Source organism: Balaenoptera physalus, assembly GCF_965194825.1.
Source record: "Balaenoptera physalus genome assembly, chromosome: 4".
NCBI lineage: Eukaryota > Metazoa > Chordata > Mammalia > Artiodactyla > Balaenopteridae > Balaenoptera > Balaenoptera physalus.
Genome location: NC_138891.1, coordinates 31,136,795 through 31,163,812, shown reverse-complemented (window position 1 = coordinate 31,163,812; position 27,018 = coordinate 31,136,795). Strand labels below are relative to the sequence as shown.

General features: G+C 38.4%; 2 protein-coding genes across 9 annotated transcripts in view; one reads left to right on the top strand and one right to left on the bottom strand.

The window, feature by feature from the left end:
- CP (ceruloplasmin) overlaps window positions 1-12,463 on the top strand; it is a 69,087-nt gene extending 56,624 nt beyond the window's left edge. The window contains exons 19-20 of one of the 2 annotated variants that reach the window (XM_082459516.1): window positions 8,090-8,194; window positions 12,275-12,463. In XM_082459516.1, coding sequence (XP_082315642.1) covers window positions 8,090-8,193 — 104 coding nt within the window. In that variant the 3' untranslated portion in view covers window position 8,194; window positions 12,275-12,463. Of the gene's footprint in view, window positions 1-723; window positions 792-8,089; window positions 8,195-12,274 lie in introns of those variants that run through there. The other variant, XM_082459517.1, reaches the window with a different exon arrangement.
- Window positions 1,772-27,018, bottom strand: part of HPS3 (HPS3 biogenesis of lysosomal organelles complex 2 subunit 1) — a 44,453-nt gene continuing 19,206 nt past the window's right edge. Inside the window, exons 6-17 of one of the 7 annotated variants that reach the window (XM_082459528.1) lie at window positions 23,143-23,224; window positions 20,548-20,702; window positions 19,004-19,112; window positions 16,229-16,410; window positions 15,189-15,369; window positions 13,980-14,213; window positions 12,803-12,988; window positions 12,272-12,460; window positions 11,085-11,192; window positions 6,528-6,734; window positions 5,836-5,926; window positions 1,772-2,624 (exon numbers count right to left, since the gene is read on the bottom strand). In XM_082459528.1, the coding sequence (XP_082315654.1) occupies window positions 2,431-2,624; window positions 5,836-5,926; window positions 6,528-6,734; window positions 11,085-11,192; window positions 12,272-12,460; window positions 12,803-12,988; window positions 13,980-14,213; window positions 15,189-15,369; window positions 16,229-16,410; window positions 19,004-19,112; window positions 20,548-20,702; window positions 23,143-23,224 (1,918 nt within the window). In that variant the 3' untranslated portion in view covers window positions 1,772-2,430. Of the gene's footprint in view, window positions 2,625-5,835; window positions 5,931-6,527; window positions 6,735-11,084; window positions 11,193-12,271; window positions 12,461-12,802; window positions 12,989-13,979; window positions 14,214-15,188; window positions 15,370-16,228; window positions 16,411-19,003; window positions 19,113-20,547; window positions 20,703-23,142; window positions 23,225-27,018 lie in introns of those variants that run through there. The other 6 variants (XM_082459524.1, XM_082459526.1, XR_014262901.1 and 3 more) reach the window with 6 other exon arrangements.

Sequence of the window (27,018 nt, the reverse complement as noted above, 5' to 3'; positions counted from 1 at the left end):
CCTATTTCCTAAAAACAGGAATATTCTTATACATAAACAAAGTACACCTATCAAAATCAGGAAATTAAAAACAATTCAATACTACAGACCCCTTTCATATTTCACCAATTATTCTAATCATGTTCTTCAGAGAAAAAGAAAATCCAACTAATGCACTGAGTTCAGCTGACATGTCTTCTTGTCTCCTTAGTCTGGAGCAGTTCCTTGGTCTTTGTCTTTCCCAACTTTGACATTTTTAAAGAATACAGGGCAGTCACCTTGTAGAATGTGACTTCAATTTGGGTTTCTCTAACGTTTCCTTATGATCAGATTCGGATTATGCATTTTTTGGCAAGATTCTCACAGAAGGGATATTGTGTTTTTCTCAGAATACATGTCAAGAGACACAAGATGTTGATTTGTTCCCTTACTGGTTGTGTTCATTTTGAGCATTTGGGCTTATGGTGGTGTCTGCCAGGTTTCTCCACTATAAAATGACTAATTTTCCCTTGATAATAAATAAAGATCTTGCAGGGAGGAAAGTTAATTTGTCTTTAAATAAAGCAGTACTAGAGTGAGAGATGTGTTTTAAATATATAAAGAGCAGAAAAATATAAATGAATCAAGAATAAAGAAAATAACTTTTAAAAAACTACAATATATTTAAAGCACCATGTGCCAATTTTTTTAACCATATGATATATACTATTTTTAATAATGGTCTTAAAATTTCTTTTTCTATAGAGACCCAGTCTGGATGAAAGAAATAAATTGCTGATAAGTGAAAAAAAAAAAAAAAAAAGAAAAAACAATGACTCATAACAATGTATGTGAAAGTGTTGAATAGAAGGCTTACTTGGAATGGCTATAAGCATTAAAAAAAAAAAAGACTGAAAACATATACTTCTGTGCATTTATGGGGAAAACTGTGTTACACTGTTTCATATGAAAAGATCAATAGACTGTATTACGACACATGACTGACTCTAATACACATATCACCACCATTAGGGCTTCACAAAACTGTATTAAAAAAAAAATCTATGAGCAGATGTTGTCCTGGACAGTCCTCAAAGGATCACTATTAAGATTCAACGATTTCAATAATAAATAAAAAAATAAACAAACAAACAAATAAGATTCAATGAAATGTTTCCAAACTTTGGCTTCCCATCAATCCCTCTAACATACATCAGTCCTAATGGACCAGTGGGATAGGGGCACAGGTGTAGAGGAAGTAAAATAAAAAATTAAACAAGATAAAATAAAATATTAATAGTAAAATTTCAAAACGGTGAGGCCAATATTGAACTTCTAATCTACAGAACTGTAAGATAATTAATTTTGTGTTGTTTTAAGCCACTAAGCCTGTGATAATTTGTTACAGCAGCAATAGAAAATCAATAGGGTACCCTTTGAAGATGTCAATTATACCTAAATAAAGCTGGTAAAATTTTTTTGTTAATTTTAAATTAAAAAATGTTTAAATAAAATAAAACAAATTTTTAAAATAAAATAAAATGTTGCCAATCTGAGTTTTGTGAACCCTCAAAGAGATGATCAAAAGGAAGTTAATATGGAACTGGAGAAAGGCAGAGTTGAGAAACTATCTATAAATTAAATCCTGATAAAGACGAATGTTGCCATCAGGAGAAAAGTTTTCAAAATATCATTGTGGAAACATCAGGTGAGTAACATTTTTGCCCAGCCTTAACTAAAGTCAAAGCACACTGTCAATGAACTGAACTGGGACTCAAGATTATTTAATAAGAGGCTAAAAAAAAAGACACAGTTCTTTATATTTCTTTATTTTCACATACACTCTGGCTAAAAGAGCAAGAGTACACATCAACAAAAAATGGAAACAAGGCTTTGGCTGAAAAACATGCACTCAACAAATCATGTTAATAGCCAGACAAGAAGAAAGTCAGCTTTGTAAACTTCTATTTCATTTGATTCAGAGAGAAACTTAGCATGAATTTTAAAAGTAACAAGAAAATAAAGTTTGAAATCTTTTACTGTGGGAAAACATTAACATCTTTCTCAAAGAAAATAACTGTTTTAAAAGTGACCCAGTAGAAAAATCTGGAAAAATCAAGAAGGTTAAATTGTGGACCACTTGGAATGACATTCCTTCGAGCATACTTAAAAATTGTTTGTGTTCCCGTGATGAAAAAGATTGTCATGTCCCCAACAACAGTAAATTGATGTTCCTTGGAATAGAAGTCAGTCTCTACCTTTAAAAATATATGCCTTCTTTGAGGAAACTCCTACATCTTGTAGCTTTTTTACATTCTGGACAATTAAATGGACTCAGGTCATAAATTATGAAACTAATAATACCACTGAGGTAAGCAGCCTGAAAGCATTTGCAATATATGTACATATTCAATATAAAAATCCTTTATATATATATTTTTTATCTGGCATTCAGTTTTGAAAAATTCAGTCTCATATGCCATTGTGGTATATTTCAAATGATACCTTCAAGTCAATGATTTCTTTCGACTGCAGTAAAGAAGATATGGCAAGAAAAATGCTGCAGTGCCATCTTCTGGGAGGACATTTAAGAAATCCCTTAGTTGTAGTTCCACAGCAACAATTGACAGTGTTTCTGTTTGTAGGAAAGAATATCTGAGTTAGAACTGAAATTCTGTCTTTCATCCTATTCTCTTATCACTCAACCAATTAGAAGCTAATTCAGGTGACAAAATGTTATAACTATGAGAAAGAGAGGAAAAAAACCCCCAAAAAACCAGTCTTTTAAATCCACAGACTGCTTTATGGTTCTAACAACTTCTTATTTATTCTTTCTAGAATCATTTGTAGGAAAATACAATCAATTGAACACTGTTTTTAATGTTAGGACTATATTGCAGCTGATTTATAAAGACTGTTTGCTAGGACAGGAAATACTATTAATTGTTGGATGACATTTTCCTAAATCAGTTCCTCTCTATTATAAGATTTTTATGTTATTAATAAGCACAAATCTGTTTTCAAGACCATTTACTCTTTTTCTCAAATTGCAAACTAATGTGTTCTAATGAATATTTTAAATATTAAGGAATTTAGTAAACATTTTTGTAAAGGTAACTATGTAATTTTATGATTCTGTTGTTTCTCGATGCATGCATGCTGCCCTCTGCTGGGAAGAGAAGGGAGTGACATTTAAGAACAATGTTCCCAAACCTCCTTCAGTGCCATTCCGTGTGTGATTCGTGCATGCCCACCACTTATTCTATTTGCAGAGTAACCGAAATATAAAATCTCCGGCTCAGGTGTGTGTGTGCATCCGTCCAAAGTCATCTGTCCAATATCCAGCAACCTAAACCATCCCTTACACAAAGGAATGACATGCTCTTGTTGCTAAAAAGTTAATGAATAGTGTGACGTATGAGAAAGCTCCCTAGCTCTGGAATCGTACAGACTCGGGCAGGGATCACACTCTTCTGCTTATGCTCTGGGTGACTTTAAGAAAGTCAACCTCCTCGGTCTTGGTTTCCTCATTTATAATGTAGTGGTACCATCTGCTAGCTTCCAGAGTCCTTTGTGAATTAATTTAAAATACAATGATGCACATCTGACACAAAATAGAACTTTAATAAACAATAACTGCTAACTAATTTGTAAAACCCATGAATTACCAATGTTTTCCTATCAAACTAGTTTATTTTGCCTAAATGTGGAACCTGTAAGTAGTATCCTGGATACAAAAAACTGAGGTGGGGGCCAGTGTAAAGTAGGTATAGAGCCAACAAAAATCTTGCCACTGCTCTATTCTCCTCTTCCGCCAACTAGTGAAAGGCTAATACAGGTTACAACTCCAAGGACAAGGTCAATACCTTAAATCCATAGAGTACTTTAAATCCTCCAGTGTGTCTAGAAAATACGTGTCAAATGTTGAAAATAGTTATTTCTGGCTGGTGAAGTTTAAAATGACTTCTTAAACTTTGTAATTTACTATAGTACTAGAATTTTTATTAATAAGCGCAGCTCACTGTCACAAAAACAGTCATAAGTACTGCCTTGAAACAAAGAAGTCAACCACTAACCCCAGTTTCAATGGCTTTGCATTAGTGCAACAGTTCTCAACTAGTACAGTTTTGTCCCCCAGGGGACATTTGGTGATGGCTGGAGACATTTCTGTTTTAACTGGGCAAGTGCTACTGGTATTTAGTGTATTTAGTGAGTAGAGGCCAGGGATGCTGGTAACATCCTAAAATGCACAGGGGACACCGACACACAAATTATCTGGTCCAAGATGTCAGCAGTGACAAGGCTGAGGAACGCTGCATTAGAGAGTAAGAAATCCAAGCTCCTAAGCATATTATGTAAGTCCCTGACCTCCATCTCCAACCTCACCATCTTGCAATTTTTGCCTAACATTTTACTCTAGAGTCAGTCCTGAACCTCCCATTAGTCCCAGGCAATTTAAAAAATTGGCTTGCTTCAGGATACTCAGTAAGTAGCAGACTTGAAGCTCAGTTCCAATTCTCCTAATTCCAATCCTGGTCCCTTCTTGGTATACCACAGCTGCCAACAGAGAGACTCCCCATGAAAACGGACCTGAGGTTATTCAGGTGTCTTCCCTTCAAATCAATAAATAGTTATAGAATACGCCGTATGGAGAAGCACATTGCTGGCAAGGAAAGTGCAACATGAAAAATGAATAAAACACTATACCAGCTCTGGAGGTATTACAATAAAGGTAAATCACACACAGCATTTAGTCCCATAAGCCACACACATACATACATGCACATGTGTGTGAATACACACATATTAAAGACAGAAAAATGGAACATTTGGAGGAAAGATTATGGGGTAGTTATGAGTTTGTGGGTGTGGATCAGAAAAGGATGAAGAAAGAGTCGTTTGACTAAGATAATGATGTTACCGGGGTGTGAAGATGTGGGCTATCTGCACCGGAAAGTGATCGACCAACAAGAATAATCAGTTCAAATTTATGTGATAAATTTGATGCAGATGGGGCTGGGCAATCAAACACCTGACACTTCCACCTTCTGACAACCAAAAAATCACGCAGAGAGATGGGTAGGACAAATAGTATAAAGGCCCCTCCTTGTCTTCCCAATCACAAACATACAACTTTACTTAATGGGGATTTCCAGAAAAACACCATCCAATGGCCACTTGGCTTTGCCTAACACTTTGAAAGTCAATTCCCTCAGCTGGAAAATACAATTCCAACACTGTCAACTTCTAATATTTTATGCACACTGGTATCAATATAACCATACCTTTGTCATCAGGCCAACCATTAACTGGTGATATTAACACACAAGAGTAGCGAAACTGATAACCATATAGCTATCAAGATTTATAAATGACTATGAATTACAAAAATTCAAACAATAACTACCTACGCTGTAAAATACTGCATAATTTAGACACACTACACTTCTAAATCTTTGAGAAATTTATCATTCCTCAGTACTTGCTTACAATTATGATTAATAATGATAATAATTTTAATTTCCTACATGAAGTAAATTAAGCACCCAGACCATTAATATAAAACGAACTTTAATGGCTATTCCAATTTTTAAAATACTGAGGCTGTGAGTTTCTCTGACTGTGATAATTTGTTAAGTGTTTGGAAAGATTAACTTAAAAGCATCAGCTCTAGAGCTAAAAGAGATAAATGAATATCAAATGTGGTGGCAGGAGCACACATGAATGTTAAAAATAAGCTCTCCAGTTGATTATGCGAAGACCCTCTTCCCCACACTTGAGAATCACATGAAAAACGAGAGACAGCAAGGCTTCAGCCAGTTATGGAAATGAGTACCCTCAATTCAATTTATAATCAAGCAAAAAAGATTATTTTACCTTTTAGTGACGATAAGTAAAGTTGATATTTCTCTCCACCACATTTTATTCTCTGACAAAGTTCAGGCAGCAGTTTTTTCCACCACAAAGTCTATCTTAGGGAAAAATGAATACTTTTTAAGTTTGATGCATTTTACATTCAGATTTCCAACAAGAAGAAAAAGATTGTGCAGGGAAGCCCAGGGCAAAAATACATCATCTTGGTTAAGGAACATACTTTGTTAGAACAGTCTTCTGCTTAAGCTAGAACATGAAAGTCAGATCTGTAACTTGAAAATCTAATAATATATACACTGTACATATGTACACCGCTATTTTCAAGAAGCAGCAGAGACGTGTCTTGTTTTCATCTCTTAGGTAGCAAGAAAGTTCTGAAGTCAAAAACTCTTCTAATTTCTAAAGACCAGATAGTCCACAAAGAATTTTCCCAACATTTATTATGTTTTCCAAATCTTCAGGTAATAGCCTTCTTCATCTCCAAACAAGAGACCTTTAGTGAAGATAACATACAAGCACCATAAATTTTAACAGCGTCTAATGGTACTCAAAACATGTAACATATATGCTCTTTTAACCCACACAGCCCTGTGAGGTTGGACTGGCATAATTTGTCCCCATTTTGCAGATAAGGCAACAAGATTAACATTTGATTATCACTGATAAAGCCTAAAACCGTAATCTGAAAAGCATACCCGATTCTCTTCTTTCAGTTCATGATTAGCATATGGGATGACTGCCTCCGGGCATCTCTCTAACAGCCTGTCTATGCACCGTTCGTACTCTTCCAAACGCGTACGACACAAAACATGGACACTGAGGCCAGCAACAGTGTCTTCTGAGAGTGGCTCCAAGAATGGAATAATGGAAGCTATGTCAAATGAAGGACCACATATGAGAGACTATGAACAGAAAAGTGAAATGTTATGGAATGAGGCACCCAAAAAACTAAAGCACAACATACAGAACACAGTTTTTAAAAAGAATAAATCTCACTTGCCAAAAAAAAAAAAAGAATGTAATTTTAGAGCACGCGCATATATTTACTTAGTAAGTCTAATTAGACCAAAGTATTAAATAATCTTGAAAACACCTCTAGTTTAAAGAAAAAAAAAATCTGTTTAATACAAAGCTATGATTTTTTAAAATAACATGATTGTGTTTGCTCTGAATAGACTGTAAGTTTAAACTAATGCGAATGATTTAAGACTCTGTCCTAAAGATATAATCAACATGGTGGTCAAGATTTATGTCCAATGATGTTCACCTCAAGAATATTTATAATACTGAAAAACTAGAACAAATCTAAACATTAAATAAGAAGGGATGGGGCTTCCCTGGTGGCGCAGTGGTTGAGAATCTGCCTGCCAATGCAGGGGACACGGGTTCGAGCCCTGGTCTGGGAAGATCCCACATGCCGCAGAGTAACTGGGCCCGTGAGCCACAACTACTGAGCCTGCGCGTCTGGAGCCTGTGCTCCGCAACGAGAGAGGCCGCGATAGTGAGAGGCCCGCGCACCGCGATGAAGAGTGGCCCCCACTTGCCGCAACTAGAGAAAGCCCTCGCACAGAAACGAAGACCCAACACAGCCATAAATAAATAAATAAATAAATAAAATAAAATTAAAAAGTTAAGGATGTATCTCACATATCTTATAAAAAAAAATAAGAAGGGATGAGTAAATAAATTATGATATATTCAAATGATGGAATATTTTATAGCTATCAAAATTGTTTTCAAAGGCCAAAGGACAAAATGCTCATGATAAAATTAGTAAAAAATCTCAATACAAAGTTATATTCAGAGCATGATCAGTTTTATAAAATCTACATAGGTACATGCACATCTAGAAATGCCTTTGGAAGAGCATCGAAATTTGAAACAGAGACCAGTTCACTGGAATGGGAGGACAAAGCCAACTTTTTTTTTCTTTTTCATACTTCCCTGTATTTTCAAGGTTTCTATAATAAGCATGCACTACACATAGAACCAAAAATAAAATTTAACATTTAAGAAAACTACAGCAACGGTTAAGAACTTAATAATTTGTATCAATACCATTTGCTACAACCTGAATGACACAGAGCAGCTATTATTTCAGTAGTCAGAACTTGACAATATTTTACTTTTAAACATTTAAAGTATAAATACTACTTTTGATTCTGCCACCAAAATAATCTCTGCTTTCCCTTTCTTCTGGATAAAAATGAAATGCTCATATCCTGATTTTCTTCTTCTTGTATCCTTTTTACTACAGCATCTTCTCAGACTCACAGGAGGATATGGAACATGAACTATCCATTTACAGTCAGCATCGTGATTTTATTCCAAATATCTACCAAGGAATGGCTAGGAGAATAAGGTTGGTCCCTTTCCTTCCTGCAAATTTAACATTCACCTTCATCTGAAAAATTTCCTGACAATAAGAGAGCAAATATGAAATAAGGTGGTTAAAGTGAAATGAGTCAAAGCTTGGTACAAAATGGGTTACCCATGAACTTTTAAGTAGTTATACCCATATCATCAAGAAGTTTAAAAATAAGAAACACCAGGGAATTCCTTGGTGGTCCAGTGGTTAGGACTCCGCACTTTCACTGCTGAGGGCGCGGGTTCGATCTGTGGTCGGGGGACTAAGATCCCAAAGCCACACAGGGCGGCCAAAACAAACAAAACAAACAAAAACCCTCAAAATAAGAAACACCAGACAACACATATATCACTGGATAAAAAATGGCCCACAGGTTACTACTACTCTTTAAAATACTCTTAGTGTTGTCTGCTTCTTAGTAGTGTGTTTTTTTTTTTTCTTTCAATATTGGAAATGGACTCTCCACCCCCAACACAGGCACTATTTATTCCTTTTTTCTGATCTAGATCACTCATGCTCAGCTGACTCTGCAGGGCTGGAACCCACAGAATTCTCTACACAGTCACACCTGTGGCTCTAAGACGGGTGGATGGCAAGGAGGCGGGGGGGAGGGGACCAGGACAATTCTGGTAAAAGGCGGGGCATTTACTAGTTACTGTGTCGTTCTGAATAGTGGCTTTTTGACACATAGATGATTTATAGATTGTTTTTAATTCTTGCACAAATATACTATTACAGTGATTAAGAACAAGAGACAAAGATTTATATCAAATCTGTGTGGTGGTGGTGAGCTGGTGGGTAGAGGGGAGTCATACAATTTTGAAAAAGCTCTCCAGGTGATTCTGAACCGACCCCCCGTTCCTCTAGGTAAGAGCAGGTGAGATCTTTTTGTTTCTTGATGGTTAGCTTTTTCTTAATGACTAAGACTAATTGACCCCAGATAATTTAGAAAGAGTTATTATAAATTAGGAAAAGGATTTAGAAAAGTTTAGACTGACTAAACTTTCTATCCTTTAACGGCAAGGATTCCCAGAAAAAGATACCCTTTTTATTTATTTATTTTTATTTTTATTTTTTACAAATTTATTTATTTTATTATTATTTATTTTTGGCTGCCTTGGGTCTTTGTTGCTGCGCATGGGCTTTCTCTAGTTGCAGCGAGCGAGGGCTACTCTTTGTTGCGGTGCGCGGGCTTCTCATTGCGGTGGCTTCTCTTGTTGCAGAGCACGGGCTCTAGGTGCACGGGCTTCAGTAGTTGTGGCTCACAGGCTCTAGAGTGCAGGCTCAGTAGTTGTGGCGCACGGGCTTAGTTGCTCCGCGGCATGTGGGATCTTCCCGGACCAGGGATCGAACCCGTGTCCCCTGCATTGGCAGGCAGATTCTTAACCACTGTGACACCAGGGAAGTCCCAAGATAGCCTTTTTAAATACCTTAAAATGGATTCTAAAGATCACTGAATTATATACTTTTTCAAGCAGAGATTATAAATATGCTTTGAAGATTTATCAGGGGATATTTAATAGCACTTATTACAATTAGCATTTTAAATATGTAATTAGTACATACATTATAGGAGGGCAAGGTCTTGCCTGCCTTGTCCAATGCTGTACATCAATCACATTTACCGTACATGATTGAGGAATATTTGTGGAATGAACAAATCTGAGACTAAGTGCTTGGCAGCCTCTGTATCATAAGGGTACTAGAGATAAGAACCAACAAGAACCTTCTTTGGCAATTTTTAAAAAAAAGTAAGTAACTCCATTCCTGGCGACATCACAGGCTGTCTAGAGGCTAAGACTAAGCAATATGGTCTCTTGAGCTTCACATCCTGCCACCCCATCCCCAATTTGACATTTTGGTTTCTATAAGCAATAACCACACTTCCACTAAGTTCCCAGAGTAAATCAGGGGTTACAAACTCCAAAGCTTAACAAGGCCAAACCAGATGACGACAACCAGATGATGAAAACACACGAAGGCGGCTGGGTATAAGGAAAATGGATGCCAGACACTCAGCATCTGGACCAGGGAGACACGGAGGTGGAACTGTGGCAGACAGGACAGCACAAGCACTGCCCAAGGAGGGGAGCCAGTAGGTGGCTCCAACCTTCAGGTCTCAGGCAGTGAGGGCCCAGGGTTACCGCTGAATGAAAGTTCTGCTGAGTTTCTCAAAGAGAAACCTGAAACTCAAAATTCTGAATTTGAAATCTCAATTTTCATATGTCGGCAGCTACACTGGGAAGACCAAACACAACAGATGTGAGGATTATACTCAGTCCTTGGGCCACTGATTACATTAAACAAAATCACATCCACATTGAGCCCAGCCCAATCCACCAAGTCAAACGTGGACTTTATTTCTCATTCTCAGTCAAAAACACTCACATTCAGAATTCTTGCAGGATGGTCTACATTCTCTTGATCATATTTCTTACTTTAAAAAAAATCCTTTCAGGAGCCAGATAAGCTAGCTGCTTTGACCTATTTCCTATAAGACAGATAGTAGTGCTTGGTTTGGGCTAGAGGCCTAACCTGCGTGAGTGAACACTAAAATAAAAGTGAATCTCGTCAATGAAAACACCGCGAAACATTTGCCGTACTTTCATTTCACAACGTGTTTTCAAGCACATCCTGGGAATGAGGCAAGAGTCACAGGACTTGGAAGCTCACTCACCGACTGGCAACAAAACCAGACTTCCCGTCAGCAGTTTCAGGCAGAGGCAGGAATTCCCTCCAGAGCTCTTGAGTATGCCTAACTATAGATTCTGTCTCCAGAATTATACACTCTAAATTAACTGGACACCCAGGGTCTTACCAAATTTAAGTCCTGTACTATACGGTAATATGCATATTCATAAGAAAAGGAGGCATTTTTATTTACCTGTAATTTTGAAAGGTCTTCCATATAATTTTTATCAGCCAAGGATTCGGATGATATTAAGACATTAACCCACGGACTGATTAAGCCATAATGACTACAGGTGTTTATCTAAAATGTAAAAGAAATTTATCATAAACAAAAATACAACAAAACAAGACTTTCTTCATCCATCCCACAAACAGCGAGCAATCCCTAACATTCTGCCGTGTCCCAAAATTAGGTATACATTTTCCTGGTAATGGGAAGAAAGTCTTAGAATGTATTCCCCTGGAAAAAGTTTTAGTTTTGCTGCTTCTCACTGAATAAATCCTTACTAAATATTTCCTAATATTTTAACTTTCAAAAAACTGCAAAGAGGCACTTTCTCACAAAAAGGGCAATACTTCCTTTAAGCTAATTACACTCAAAAAAAGTTAACAGTAATACTGAAAGTAATTTTTATTTCTACTACTTTCCTTGGGAGGCAAAATCTCTTCCATAAGTTCTCAAGACAATTCCCATAAAGACTCCCTTATTCAAGCAAACCCACATTAGCCACTCTGTCACTATGAGGGACAAAGGGGCTGCCGGGGGTCAGGGGGGAACGGGAAGGATAAGAGTAGAGTTGTTAGGGCTGCTGCAGACTGCGGAACAGCTCTTGTCTGTGCAGCTGACAGGAAATGCAAGTCTGGTAAGGAAGTCTCTCTCCCACAAGCCTTCTGCAGTTCCTCTCCCAGCAGGGAGGTCTGCAGATGTCTCTTCTCTCATGTTCCACTTCATGACTGTCGCCTGAGGGAGCACAGATGGATTTGGGGAAAAGCCCTTTCTCCCACACTTTGGCTACTGAAGTACCACTGTAGGTATAAGTAATATAGGAGCAGTAGAAGGCGCTCTTTAGCATACAGAAGTGTTTAAAATGTGGGCAACTTCACTCACAGACAAGTTTTAAATGTATTTTTAACTCTTGCTTTAAAGAGATATCCGGTAATATGAATTACGACTGATTTTATGCCGTTAAAAATAAGAAGGGTCAACAAAACTTAAAATAAAAAGAAAGAAAGAAAAATTTAACAACAACATAAAACACACACACAAAAAAACAAAAACAAACAAACAAAAAAAACAAAACAAAAAAAAATAAGAAGGGTCATTATCATAATGTGTAATGTACATAAAGTTTAATTCACTGTCCTATTCCATTATCTTACCAGGTCCTCTGATGTTCTCAATGGTGTGGTGTCAGGTGACTGCCTCTTAGATAATCTCCAGATGTACTGTGATGTGAGCTTGAAAAAGAGCTCCTGAAGTACCACATCCGGGACACATGCTACCAGCTGAGCTTCCCAAAAGTCTACTAAGAGCTGAGGAATCGTATCTTCATCTTTACCACAAAGCACCTTGAGAACAGTGAGACAAGCCTCCATAGCTCAGATAAATATAGGACTGATCAAGTTACAGCTGGTCTGAACAGCACTCCATCACGTGGGCCATGTATTTAATAATTTATCAGTAGCATTAGTGCCGTGGCAAAAGCGAATTTAGACAGTTTTAACAGACTCCAGGTTGCATGAACGGAATTTTTGTAGATACATTTTTTTAATCTGTACTTTTATAAGTGGTTATGTGTAAGTCTCATTTTTCAATAAACAAATGAAAACTCACTTCTCTTATTCTGCTCCACATCCCCCCACCAACTTCATCAGGCCATCCAGAACAAGTACATTTTCAAAGTGACAAACCTTAAAGAAGGAATCTGCTTCTTCAATTCCAATTTTGTTGTTCTTCTGTAAGCCAAGGACTGAAGCCACAAGCAATCCAGGCTGAGTCTCCTTCAAGTGAACTGCAAATTCAGTTGGAACAGTCTGTCCTTTCCTCTGTTGAATCAATAGCCGAGGTTCCAGAATGAAGCCACATACCAACTTCATCTTCAGATAAAAACATATTGAGGAACAGAATAAACATTGCATTCATCTTGGAAATACACGCTAGTGAATTCAAGAATCAATGATAAGCCATTAATAATTTATTGTAATCTTAATTTTTTCTTTACAAAGACAAGTTCTAAGGACATCATTGGTAACTGTCTTTGTAGAAGTTATTATTACTTAATTAAGCATCAAGATGTCCTATTTTGTAGACAGCTTTAAATTTAGGTCTATATAGGATTTTTCAAAATTATGAAAAGAAAATTCATCTTTCTAGAATTCTACTCTTCAAAGTAGAGGACATCTCAGTGTTGACTTGCTCTCCTCATCATAATAAAATGTGCCATTTGTACAGCAATAAAGCACTCCTGCTCTTTTTGGTTAGACCTGAGACATAATAAGTGCTCAATTAATGTCACTTCTTAATTTCTTCCTCTAGTGATTAACTTCTTTGGCTTATGTCCCTAAATGGCCTCTCTTCCAAGGGGAAGCTACCTTTTCTTTGATACACCATTCAAATGCCTAATCTCCCACACAGTCATTTGTGATCTTCTCAAATGCAGGCTATTTCTGCAACTACTGGACTCCTAAGACTCAAGGTTAATAACTTACTTGCTGTACTTGAATATACATCACTGTTCTGTTTTCAGGGACAAACCACACCACCCCCTCATGCCAGGTCTGACTGTCGGCTCAGGGCAGAGCCTGTGTACTCTTCAGTGCCAAGCACTGTGTTCTGAACATACCTGACACTAAGTTGAAAAGTCTTTGGATACCCATTGCTGCCATTTATCTTTCATTTTTCTTTTTCATTTGCCAAATCCAAAGCCCAAGCACTCTCACATTGGGTCACTTCCTTTTTAATATTAAGTCTATTTTCCATTACAACTAAGAAAAAAATGAGCTACACAGAAGCCAGAAGAAAACTAAACACCACAGGACCACTGAGTCCTATTTCAGCTTGCTGTTAATACCAGGCAGGGCACCGTACCTCTGAATGGCTTTTCATTTCATTTCTGTGCATGTCAAGATCTCTCATTTTCAAAGCCATTGCTGCCTTGGTCAACGTCACTAAGACTGATGAAAATCCAGAAGTATCCAGCTTCCTTAAATAGCTTATGGCAGTTAAAGGATCAATATTCTTCATAGAAGGACTACAGAGAATATGGGGCAGTTGCTTCGGCTCAGCAACATAAAACATCTGAACCACTTTTGCTGCCAATTCCTTTGGTGAGCGTAAACGAGAAATAAAAGGTCAGTCAGCCGATAGAAAGCAACAAAATCAGCAAAAAAAAAAAGGATAAAAAGCCAAGATACAAAGCCAAGATACAAACATTCCAATTAAGATAAAATTACAGTACTATGCTTCGATTTAAAAAGAGAGTTGATGGTGATAGCGTGGGAGAGCTGAGATGACCTAAAGTGATCTCTTTGCTGAGTTATAATGAAGAAAAAGCAGGGAAAGTGTATACCAAGTTGTGGCCAGCATTTCTAATTTTAACAAGAGTTCAGAAGAAGAAAACAAATGTTGGATTAAATTATACTCAAAAGTCCATTATAGAAAATTACTGCTTAATACAAAATTTACTTATATTTAATGTATAAAATATACTTAATATTTATAAGAGAAAATTTCATTTCTCTTAAAACCTTAAAACACTTGGTATCACAATACGCAACTTTGCATATTGGCATTCAACTCTTTAAAAATACATGAGGGGCTAAAAATGATCCTTAATAATGTCTGAAGGTTGCTGGGCCAGGATTTCATAAGGGAAACTTTGGACACCTGGAGAGTGGGGTAGCTAGGGTTGTGACAAGGGCTGCGGATGAGAAGGCGGCAGGCAAAGCCCAGGTTCTATGTCATTCTTCTAAAGACATGCCACTGTCACATTGGGCAGGTCACTCAACCACAGTGGACCACACCCCCCTGTCTATGTAATGAGAAAGTATGAGAAGATGATTATAAGTTCTCTTCCAAGCTGTAATTCTGAGTATTATTAATGAAGAAAAGGGCACTGTAATTCTGAGTATTATTAATGAAGAAAAGGGCACACTAGTTACCTTTTTTAGGAAAAAAAGACTATAATGCCAATGAAAAATACTTGGAACTTGATTTCTCAACAGAATTACGTAAAATAAATTGCTAAAATGAAAAATTAAAAATATTAGGTATAACTAAATAGAAAACTGTATTCACTTCACTTAATTCTTCATCCAGGTTTTCATAAAGTGAATGATTAATGTAAAAGATTAATCCCCTCTCATATTTCTGCGATCCATCCTCTACTGCCCAGTCCACTCGGGCCAAAACTTCAGCCATAGACAAACCAGACATCTTATAGTATGGCAAGGCGAGGTGGGAATACTGGGTGTCAAGCCTAAAGGGAAGGAAGTTAAAAAAAAAAAAAAAAAAAAAAAAAAACCACTTCAGATTTGTCATGTTTAAGTTTGGATGTCTAACACATTTAATAATAAAACAGATCATGATTTCCAGAAGATATAAATCTCAAAATACTTTTCTACGGCCATTAGGAGTTGGAACAAACTCCGGAGTTTTGTTCTGCAAAGTCATTCTAATTAATGTAGCTTCTTTTTGCTTGTTCATAAGAAAAACAAAAACAATTCATTAAGTGAATTTTAATATTCATAATGCGGCTTTAAAATAATGGTGTTTATAAGTAGGAAAAGTCTTTTATTAATTTATAATGACTCCCATGGGTCAAGTAAGCCTTGGAAACAATTATATATGAAAAAAAGTATAAAGATCATTCTAAAAAAGAGAAATCACTATTGATCCTAGTTTCCTTTTGTGACATCATAAAAGCACTGACTACTAAGATTAAAATCACAGAGTGTCCAACTAGTATCTCTCCCTTAAAGCTAACAGTAATATGGTCGTCTCAGGGATGTTCACTGGTCATGCCCCACCCCCGCCCAAAGGTCTGAAAAGAAACTTCAAATTCCTAAATTAACTGATGGGAGACTCACGAACTGCTCATCTAATAAACTGTAAGTCCTTGAAGGCAGGCAACAGGTCGTGTTCATCTCTCTAAGCTTAGCCCAGTACCTGACCCACAGGACTTGCTAAACAAATGCTGTGGCATGAGTGAATAACTAAACCACCTCCCCTCATGCGTCCTCCCATTTGTCAGGTAACTGCCAGAGGTGGAAAAGTTAGTAAGCACACCTGAAGCTCAGGGTGGCTTCTCTGACAAGTTTCCAAGTAGCATCACCAACCTGCTGTAGCAGTCTCCAAGGTGCCCACAGCTTTCTTTAAATGCTTCTAAAAGCTCTGCTTTTTCTCCAGGTTCCAGCTGACTGGCATCCATCAGGGCAGCTCTCACTAACAGGTGAGCCTCGCTGAGAAGGTGGATGCAGCTCTGCGTTTTTGCAGTCTTGTAGGTGTTACTGTAGTCTACCTAACACAAAAAAGGCAAGCAGCTAATGGTGCTGAAGACGTCTCCCCAAAGTTTCCCAGTTCTTAAGAATATCTATCCAGTTGGTTACTAAAGTCAATATCTGAACACATTAAATCCTAAAAAATAAAAAGTGGTTATTTATCATTCTGATAAGGCCTAGCTAAAGTGGTTTTCTTTTCCCCCACGATCTATGAGCCAGTTTAACACACACATGATTGTAAATATTCTCTTGTTAAACAGTGCTAATCATTACAGAAGGTACAATTAATACTGTAATACTAATAATACTGTTAACTTAGCAATAATTTGATCACAATTTGATAAGGCTAATGAACATATCTGAAAACCTTAACTTTATTTTTAAGTCCTATGATTTAAATCTTTCTCAAATTCAGATTGAGTATGCTTCCTTTATCTTAGTTTCAATCTGTGAATTTAGGTTCTGCTACATCTATTTCTGTAACTCACAGTGGGCTTATAAAAATTATCACTAGCTAGGACTTCCCTGGTGGTGCAGTGGTTAAGAATCTGCCTGCCAAGGCAGAGGACATGGGTTCGATCCCTGGTCCGGGAAGATCCCAAGTGCCTTGGAGCAACTAAGCCCGTGGGCCACAGCTACTGAGCCTGCGCTCTAGAGCCTGCGAGCCACAACTACTGAGCCCATGTGCCGCAACTACTGAAGCCTGCGCAGTCTAGGGCCCGTGTGCTGCAACTACTGAGCCCGCGTGCTGCAACTACAGAAGCCCAAGCGCCTAGAGCTCGTGCTCCGTGACAAGAGAAGCCACTGCAATGAGAAGTCTGCGCACCACAACGAAGAATAGCCCCTGCTCGCCGCAACTAGAGAAAGCCCACGCACAGCAATGAAGACCCAACACAGCTAAAAATAAATAAAATTAAAAAAAAAATTATCACTAGCTAATCTGAGTCAATCAGTATTTTTAGACTCCAGTAGGCAAATCACCTAGATGACGTCGAAGACTTTCAATTAAGCAAGACTGAAAACACAGAACAAAGCTGATAAAATTATCAGCATTAAAATGCCAGGGACAAATCAGGCAAAACCTTCACCCGATGACCAAAATTAACATTACTAGTGAAGGGCAAATGAATATTCTGCACCTCCCAGTGTGATACTCTGAGAAAGATGCGTCACCTACACAATGTTCTGGCCAAGAAGAAGAATATACAACCTGAATCTAATCATGAGAAATGATATGAAATGAAAAAATAAATTTTTAAAAGGTGGCGGGGGGAGAAATATTTTTCAAAACTGTCTGTTATAAAACAAAGAGTGGAATCTAAAAATACAACAAGCTAGTGAATAAAACAAAAAAGACACAGACTCACAGATACAGAGAACAAACTAGTGGTTACCAGAGAAGATAAGAGAGGGAGATTAAGAGGTACGAACTACTACATATAAAATAAATAAGCTACAAGGATACATTGCACAACACAGGGAATATAGCCAATATTTTATAATAACTACAAATGGATTATAACCTTTAAAAACTGTGGATCACTATGTTTATACCTGTAACTTATAATATTGTATGTCAACTATACTTCAACAAAAAAAAAAAAAAATTTTTTTTTAAATAAAACAAAGAAAGGCTGTGAACATATTCTGGATTAAAGGAGGCTAAAGAGACATGACAGTTAAATACATTACTTGATGCTAGACTGGATCCTGGACCTGGGGCGGGGGGTGCTGGGGGATTCTACTAGGCCATTATTGAGTCAACTGACAAAACTGGAATATGAACCGTAGACGAGATAAAGTATTATGTCATTGTTAAATTTTCTGAAGCATATGTGTGCACTGTGGTTATATAAGCAAATATCTCAATTCTTAGGAAACATGCACTGAAATATTTAGGGGCCTTAGGCTATGACGTATGCAGTATACCTTCCAATGGATCAGGAGAAAATATACATGCGTGCTTGCGTGTTTAGAAAGTACAAGAGTGCAAAAAAGAAGAAAAGAGAGGGAGAAACAAAGGGAGTATAATGTTGGCTATGGGCAAATCTGTGTGGGGAATACACAGGTTTTATTTGTACTATTCTTACTCTTGCAACTTTTCTGTAGGTTTGAAATTATTTCAAAATAAAGAGTTTATAAAAACTGTCAGGGATGAGTAGGCAGTTGTCACTCTTAGAAGAGGAACAAGGATGCCTATGGGACAATGCTACAAGTGCTGCAGTGCCCTGGGACTATCTGCTAATATTTCAAAGAAGCGTGAGACAGGGACATATGATCTAGGATTTCTTTCGGCTCCATTTCATGGTTCTCTTTGCTAGGGTTCAAAGTAAAGGTCAAAGGCTACTTAAGTTTAGACTGGCTAATCAATTCTCATAGGAGAATGGGTATGAACAAGGGAGTCTTATTTTAGTGAAGGGAATTTCTCCTGGCTCCTCAAATATCAGGAGCTGTGAAAACAAGAAGGTGAAGATATACACTCCACTGTCAGACAGAGCCTGGAAGCTGGTTGGCTGTGGCATTCTGAATGTACGATAATTAGAATCAATTTCTAGTCATCAGTTAGACTCTAAAAATTTCTACAAATAAGAATTAGAAGTCTGAAAGGAGTACCATTTCTTTGTACAGTTGCACTGGTGAGATCGTATTCACAATATACAAATTCCACCCAGCCTCAGCTACAGGAGGTGTTTTGAGATTAACACTGGTACCTTTTCTAGAACTAAAAGCAAAACAAAGGACAAGAATTATAAGACATATTATTAATACACGGGAATTTTAAATGGTAAATATTAGATACCTAAAATATTGTAACTATGATATCATTTTCATTTAGTATTTTCTTTGTTGATTAACTACACAGTCGATTTTTAGAGAACATTAGTGCACAATGCTACATAGGCCTAACAGCATTTAACATACTGCAGTCTCATGGACTGATAAACCAAGCACTACCAATCCATTCCACAAGTATTGTTAAATAGGCAATAAGTTCACAGAACAGGCAAGACCCCTCAAAAGGAAGAAAGACTTGGATATGGCCTTCATGAGGCCAGGGCTGCTGGGAAAATGTAAAAGACAGAACTGAACATCAGCTGGAAGCACTATATTATCTCTTGCTTTCACTATATGATGCATTTTCTGCAGTACGCAATCTTTTAAAAATGCAGACCCTAGACCAAATGAATTTTCAAATAAATTAGAATTTTTTAAAAAATCATCTAAAAATATACAATACTTTTAAGATGTCAAATGTGTGAGATTACAAGCTATTTTTCCTCTCGCCAGAAAGCTTTTAGGATCAGTCAGTCTCAGACCACTTTGTGCACACTCTAAGTGACCAGTTACCCAAGGGAACCTGGTTATTCCTGCTGGTGGAACAAAGCACAGGCGCAAATAATTCAAAAAAGCTTAAACTTATGTTAAAAATGTAAAACAACGTTTGACTTGAAATACAATCTGTGTTCCTCCCCTGCAAACAGATTTCTTTCCTACTTAATTTTCCATAGAGGAATGTTCAAATTAGATTGCATTCCCTACCACTAAGTTCACAGTATAGAAAACATCGAATTTCAGAAGCATAACTACTCTGGAATTAAGCATTCTATTCCAAACAATGTGAAAGCAGAAAACCGAAGTGTCAACCTGAGATTAGAATAATGCACTTTTACTCTAAGGTAGATTAACACATAATCTACACATCATGAATGTGCTATAAGGTAAGAAATGCATTGTTAATTTCTTTTTCATTGAAATACCAGAAAATAATCTTTGGATAAAAATGTAGCCACTTAAAGGCCAAAGAAGAAAAATAATAAAGAGCCTTGTCATTTGGATCAGCATAAGAGGCTCTGTCTTACTTGTTAATTACACAAAAAGGCATGCCCTTTAACTTCTTATCTGAAACACCACAGATATTTACTGAACTAATTTCATACTTTATCTTCTTCTAAAAGTTCAAGGCCAATTATAAAGGATATTCTAGAGACCATTAGAAACTTCTTTTCTTACTCTGGAAAAAGAACGCCTAGAAAAGCTATCTGATCATTCAAAGCTTTTATTTAAAAAAATATCAACAAAGATGTATGCAAAATATAGCAGTAACAATTCATTCCAGAAACTTTCGCAGGAATGTCTGGGGGTGAGGGGATGCTTACAGAAGCCTCTTGGGTGACTCTCTTCTCTCTGGAATTGTTTCAGGGTCTGCCTTGGTCAGAAGTATAACGTGGTTTTTAAAGTGACAGATGGCTTTCAAGCCTATGAAAAGCTGTATTCTTAAAGCACAGACATCCATACTGACAGGTGGGCAAGCCTAATAAGGAAAAAAAATCGGAAATTTAGCCAAGGAATAAAGTGCATGAACTTTAATCTTCAAAAATCAATCTATTTGATACAATGTCTCCTTCCCCCTCACTCTCCCCCCAAATAATTCAAATTCCTATTCTTATCAGAGTAAGAGGTTATCCTATCTAAACTATTTAACCAACTATCTCATCCATGTGTCTGCCAAAGAGCTACTTAGTATCTGTTGACTTTGATTTAAGGAATGCAGAGAGTGGGTACACCTGAGGCCCCTCAAAGCTGCGGGAACTCTCTGCCTTGCAGAGACCCCCCAGGAGCCCAGCCCTGGGCTGATTACCTGCCACCCAGGAAATTCCCCACTAAATTCCCAGTGGGCTGGCTCAGGGTATGTTCAAGTGGCCTCTTTAGACAAAATGAGACACTATAAAAGGACACTGTACTTCAGGTAGGGTACATAAAATGGTTTCTTAGTGGATGCGTGTGTACGAAAGAGACGCTCTCATGTTCCGATGGCCTCTGTTAGCTCTGTAGATGTGAACACTGCCTGGAACAGCCAACAGGCTGGGGTGTGTCAGGCAAACTGGAGGAAATCCTGGACCAGGAGCCAGCCTCCTGTCCTTATAAGGGACCATTCAGTCATGTAGAATGGATACGAAAGATAATGGAAGAGCTCTTTCTGCGACTCACAAAATGGTGCTGCCAGGCCTCCCCCTCTCCTCCATTAATGCTGTTTTGATTCTGAGGTCATCTTCATTGTCCCTTTTGTACAAAGCACATGGGGGAAAACCTCCATCTATTGTTTACATTCCTAAGAATAGCTAGGGTGGCCTTGGTGATGCTGAGCCAGAATCTCAGAGGAAAGGGAAATGAAGATCGCGTGTACTCTGGTCCCGACTCTGAGGTTGTGAAACCTTTCTCAGACACCGCAGCTCCCAAAGCCTGAGTCAGCAAGGGAGCAAAATGATGGTGTGCTCATTCAGGGGCATCTAGGATTTCAGAATGGTGGAATCGCAGGGAAGGGGGAGCCGGGAGGTGTGATCATCACCGACCTTCCCTCTGCCACCTTCAGGAGGACTGGCCTCAGGGGCAGCGTTCCCCACCAGCTGCCCATCTCTCCTCTTTTCTACCTTCCTTTCTTCTGTGTTCCTTCTCTCTGGTTTTATGAGACTCTGATAAGGCCTAGAACTGAGATTTATTTCCAAATGCAGATTGATCCTACCTCAATCTGTTATGTACCCCTCACTCCACCATCACTACCTACACAAGCCTATGTCTCTCTGAGGTTTAAAACAAAAAACAAGGCAAGATGGGGTGGGGAGAGAGGAAGCAAGAGACAAAGAATCTGTCACCTTTCCATTCTTACTAGGGACATAACATTTATTTTTAAAATAATCTCCTGAAAAGGCTATGTGTATATCTTAAACACAGACAGAAAGGCATGGGAAAGCTATGATTCTGACTTCCCAAGAGGCTGAAGGTAGGCAGTAAGCCTGGTCAGCAGCAGAAAGCGATAGGCAGCCCATAGCAAAAAAGAACTCAGACACGATTTCCAGAAAATGCCAGTGCATATCACAATTTGGGTGACAGGGATAATGGAAGAGTGCCTCAGACACATTAAGTACTACACACCATCATCACTGAACACTCATTTTTCCAGAAAAAGGTGTTCCAGCTGCCAGATGGACGTTAACATGTGAAATAGAGGCCATCATAACTTGGGGGTTCCCTACAGCACGGATATGCACAGCAAACACCCATTCAAATAGCTTATGCTCCAGAGGTAAAACTGCACATGAGGAATATGATGCAAATGATCAGTGTATTTCTGAGAACAGAAATTCAAGGTCAGAAAATAGAGAATTTCATCATAAAACTGCCTCTGTTTATTTGGCGGTCAAGAGCTTTTCAGAGACTAAGCGTATTACTACTCACTAAAAACGAGGTTACTGATCTAGAATATCCGTTTACACTAGATCAAAACTACAGAACTACAGAAAAGTTGTGGAAGGCTTTGTAAAACGATTAAAGAATTAAAGGCATAGCTGATAACAGTATAAATAAATCATCTGAATGCGCTGTATTCACTTTTGTGCTCTTGAATATACTGACTTCTGCACTGTTTTGTTAACAGCTCTATACAATTGCCACCAATACTTCTATTAAATGAATAAAATTGTAGTATACCATAGTTGTGAAGTGCTCTCTCTGAAGTTGCACTATATATACATTCTTTACCAAACTTTTAAAACTATGCATTATATCTAAATTCTGAGTAAAATGTTTTCAAAGTAATCTTAAACCACGAATCGCAAAATGCTTATCATTTTACATTCCAACGTTCTAACTGAAAAAACAAGACTTTAATGTTTGCCAAGCTTAGACACAAAGAGCAAATTTGCAAGCACTCATACTGTGATCTTCAGGTTGCACTGTCATAAGCCAGCTCTAACCTTCAGGGTGGTGTCCACATACGGGTCCTCCTCCCGAGCGGCCGCCGCACTGCACCGCACTGTGTAACACTGCAGGTTGTTACTGAGGAAGAGGAGAGATGCCACTGAACAAAGTGGAGGCCAGGAACCAATGTGCCCACTGTTGGGAGGATTTCACAGGAGCACAGAGCAATGGCAGGGGTGGGGGAAGACCCAAGTATCTGTCAAATGTTGACAAGTTAGGCTACTTCTTAACAAGGAGAGTGCCTCAGAAACCCTATGGAGTGTCTTTTTAAATACGTGACTGGTCCCCACCTCGCTCCGACCCAAATCATAATCTCTTAGGGGCTGAATCTAGACACGTATATTTCTACAAAGCTCCTCGTGTGACGTACACTCCTAGTTAAGAACCATGGATCTGGGTCAATACCCTCATCTTATAGACAAAATGATGCCCCTGGGATCTGCCCAAAGTACAGAGAGGTGACTATTAAAGCCAAGGTTAGAACCCAAGTTTACTGATTATTATCTCAGGATGAAATGGAGCCTGGATTATGCTGGGCAACAGACTTATATTATGCAAACCCAATCCAACGGTAGAAGAGAAAATCAGAGACTGTCTGAAGGAAACTTCAGAATTACCTAGTCCAGCAGCTTGTTTTTAAAGATTAGGGCCTGCAAGGTACATGACTGGTCCAAGTCCTCTCTGGAGAACGGAGTTAAATTAGACCCCAGGTCTCCTCACTCTTCACACTCCTCTAGCTCTTTCCACAACCCCAGGCTATGTCTGCACAGCAAAGCAACCTGGACACCCCACAGTTAGTGCTTGGAGACTTACAAGTCAACCCTCCAACAATGACATTTAAAACCATCAATGGTTAACTTAGAAATTGCTACGAAACCCATCTTGTCGTGGGTTCCCAGGAATGATTTTTAAAAACAAAACAGAGGGCTTCCCGGGTGGTGCAGTGGTTAAGAATCCGCCTGCCAATGCAGTGGACACGGGTTCGAGCCCTGGTCCGGGAAGATCCCACATGCAACTAAGTCCGTGCACCACAACAACTGAAGCCTGTGCGCCTAGAGCCTGTGCTCCGCAACAAGAGAAGCCACGGCAATGAGAAGCCTGCGCACCGCAACGAAGAGTAGCCCCCGCTCACCGCAACTAGAGGAAGCCCGTGCGCAGCAACAAACACCCAACGTAGCCCAAAAAATAAATTAATTAATTAATTTAAAAAAAAATCAGAAAGTGAGAGAAGTAAAAATGAACTCTATTGAAATAAAAAAATGAAGGACTAAAGCAAATCTAACAATAACCTTAAAATAGAAGAAATACTTCTTTAACAAGAGAATCGTTCTGACATTTTCACAGCTGCGAGACTTGGCACAATGTAGAGGCATCAGTCAGGACTCTCCATCTGTTTGCTGGGGCTTCCACTTTGGTCTCAGCCCACTGTCAACTGTGTCCATGTCCAGAGAGATCTAGGATGTGACCTCTGGAGTCATGACAATAGCTGGGGGGGCAGCCCCACCGCTTAGAAATCTAGGGTAGAGGGTGCCCTCACGAAGGAAACTGAACAGAAGGGACTTTGAGATACTGGGAACCAAAAGAAGTACCTGCAGTGGGGCCAGAACGACAGGTCAGAGTAGCTATGACCACAAAGATGACCTTTAGGTTCTAGAGATAAAAAGGCTGCATCCTCTGACTCACCTCCAGCAACATTAATCCAGCTATTAGCTATCGCTGGAATACTAAGCAGCAGTATAAGAGAAGAACAAAGTGAACTGAAGTGTGCTGGCCTGGAAAGACGACCAGGATACGCTGCTAAGCGAAGCAGCAAGGTGCTGAAAAGTGGACATCATACGATCCACTTCTGTAGAAAACAAGCTATAGCTGTGTATGTATTCTTTTTAAAAAAAAAAAGTTGGATGAATATAGACCAAGTGTTGACAAGGTTGACTCTGAGAGGGCAGATTATGGGAGGCCTTCTGATTCATGTATGTCTACAAGGATGACATTTTATTACATGATTTTATATTGTTCTTAAGAGTCTTTTAAAAAATATTTTATTGCTTTTTTTTTAGGGTATATAAACACATCACTATTCAAGAAACTTTTCAAGGCAAACTTATGGATCAAGATATTTCTAAAATACATATCTATTGGGTAAAATAAAAAATATGTAAAAATTAGTTCAACAATATAGGATTTTAAATATAGGGGTGGGGAATCTTTATTAAGAATCTGAATTTACATATAACAACTGCTATTCTAATGTCTAATGCTTCCATAGTCAGGTTAATGATGTCAGAGTATCTTTTGGTGCTAATATTAAGAAAAGCTTCAATAATTTCCCACCTGGAAGCAGGCAAAGCCCACAGATTTTAAGTCTCTTCAAGCCCTCACTATACTATGTTTTCAGGACTCTACATTCCAAACTAGTTCATGACTTATACTTTGGGTGGAGGGGCATTTAGAGGGTCCACTCACTAAATTCTCAGTGTCCTGTACATTTATGCAATCAGATGGATAAAAGATAGTCTGTTGTATAAATATTTGGGGGCAGAAATAAATATTTTCTTCCTTCTTTCTCCCTCCAATTTTTCCTTGGTTTCTGAGAAGCTATAGTTTTCTGGATTCTTCGGCATCTTTACAGACCCTTCTCTTTTTCCCCTTGCTTTCTAAACGTGACTTTCACCAGTTTAGTTCTCCAACTACTTTTCTCTGTCTACACATTCTTGGGGTCATGATCACTACTTTGATAATGAGCTCTTTTTTGTTGGTAATAAAAATATCTCAGCTTTCCCTTTTCCCTAATCTTCAGTCCTATGTGTCCAAAAACCTATCAACATTTCCTCTTGGTATTCCCTAAGCACCTCAAACTCCAATGTCTAAACCAAACTTTTCTTTCACCCCATGCCATAGCAGCCTCCATTCTTTCATAAAAGCAGGCTCAAAACTGGTGGGTTTTCTCATGTCTTCTCCATTCCCAGTATCCCACTAGACATCAAGTCTTGTAATTCTCTCCCATCCATGCTTTCTTCTCTTCTCACTGCTACTGCCCTGCCCAAATGCAATCCCTCATTATCCTTACTGAACCATCCCAATAGCTCATTATCTATGTTCAAACCATCCTCCACAGTGGCCACCACTCATTTTCCTAGAGCAATGCTCTATTCACATCCCTTTCTTTGGTCAAAATCTCAAAAAATTCCTTAATTTCCAAAGCCCTGAGCTCTCTCTCAAGCACTGTTTTCCCCATTTCCCTCTGTTTCAGCTCCTTTACATTTAAAGGACATAACTACACAACACTTTGGAAATTAAAAAGACTAGCTACCTCCACACTGTTCGTTTAAGGAACACACAATAGCATTTCTCCCTACACCAGGGAGTGAGGAGACAGGGGAGTACCTCCGCTAGGAGTGGGTGTCAGAATCTCCAGGTAGGTCCTGTGCTGTGTGAAATACACTCCAGCACCCGCTGGAGATTCTGATATTACCACTCAGTTGAAAAAAAAAAAAAATCACTGTCCTATGCGATTAATTATTGGACACTCCTGCAAACCTGGACATAGCTTTGTTTATAGCTTTCCCTCTATCTAGAATGTCTTTCTCTTCCAATCTCTATCTGTCAAATTCTAACTAGCTTTCGGGCTTCACTTCAAACACAAAAACCTTACCTGTGTGACTCAGCCAGAAGTAATTTCCCTCCTCCCACAGCCTACGCCCCTTTCACGAAGTCTTAAGACATTTTTCACTAATCTCCTAGTGTTTGTGTCCCTTGTCTCTGGCCCTCTCTTATGCTGTTGCTTCAGAAAGCAGATGGTGTGCCTTATTCACAGGTGGTTGGCCAGAGGGCTTAATGCAGTGCCTTGACTATAATCTAAACTGAAAAAACAG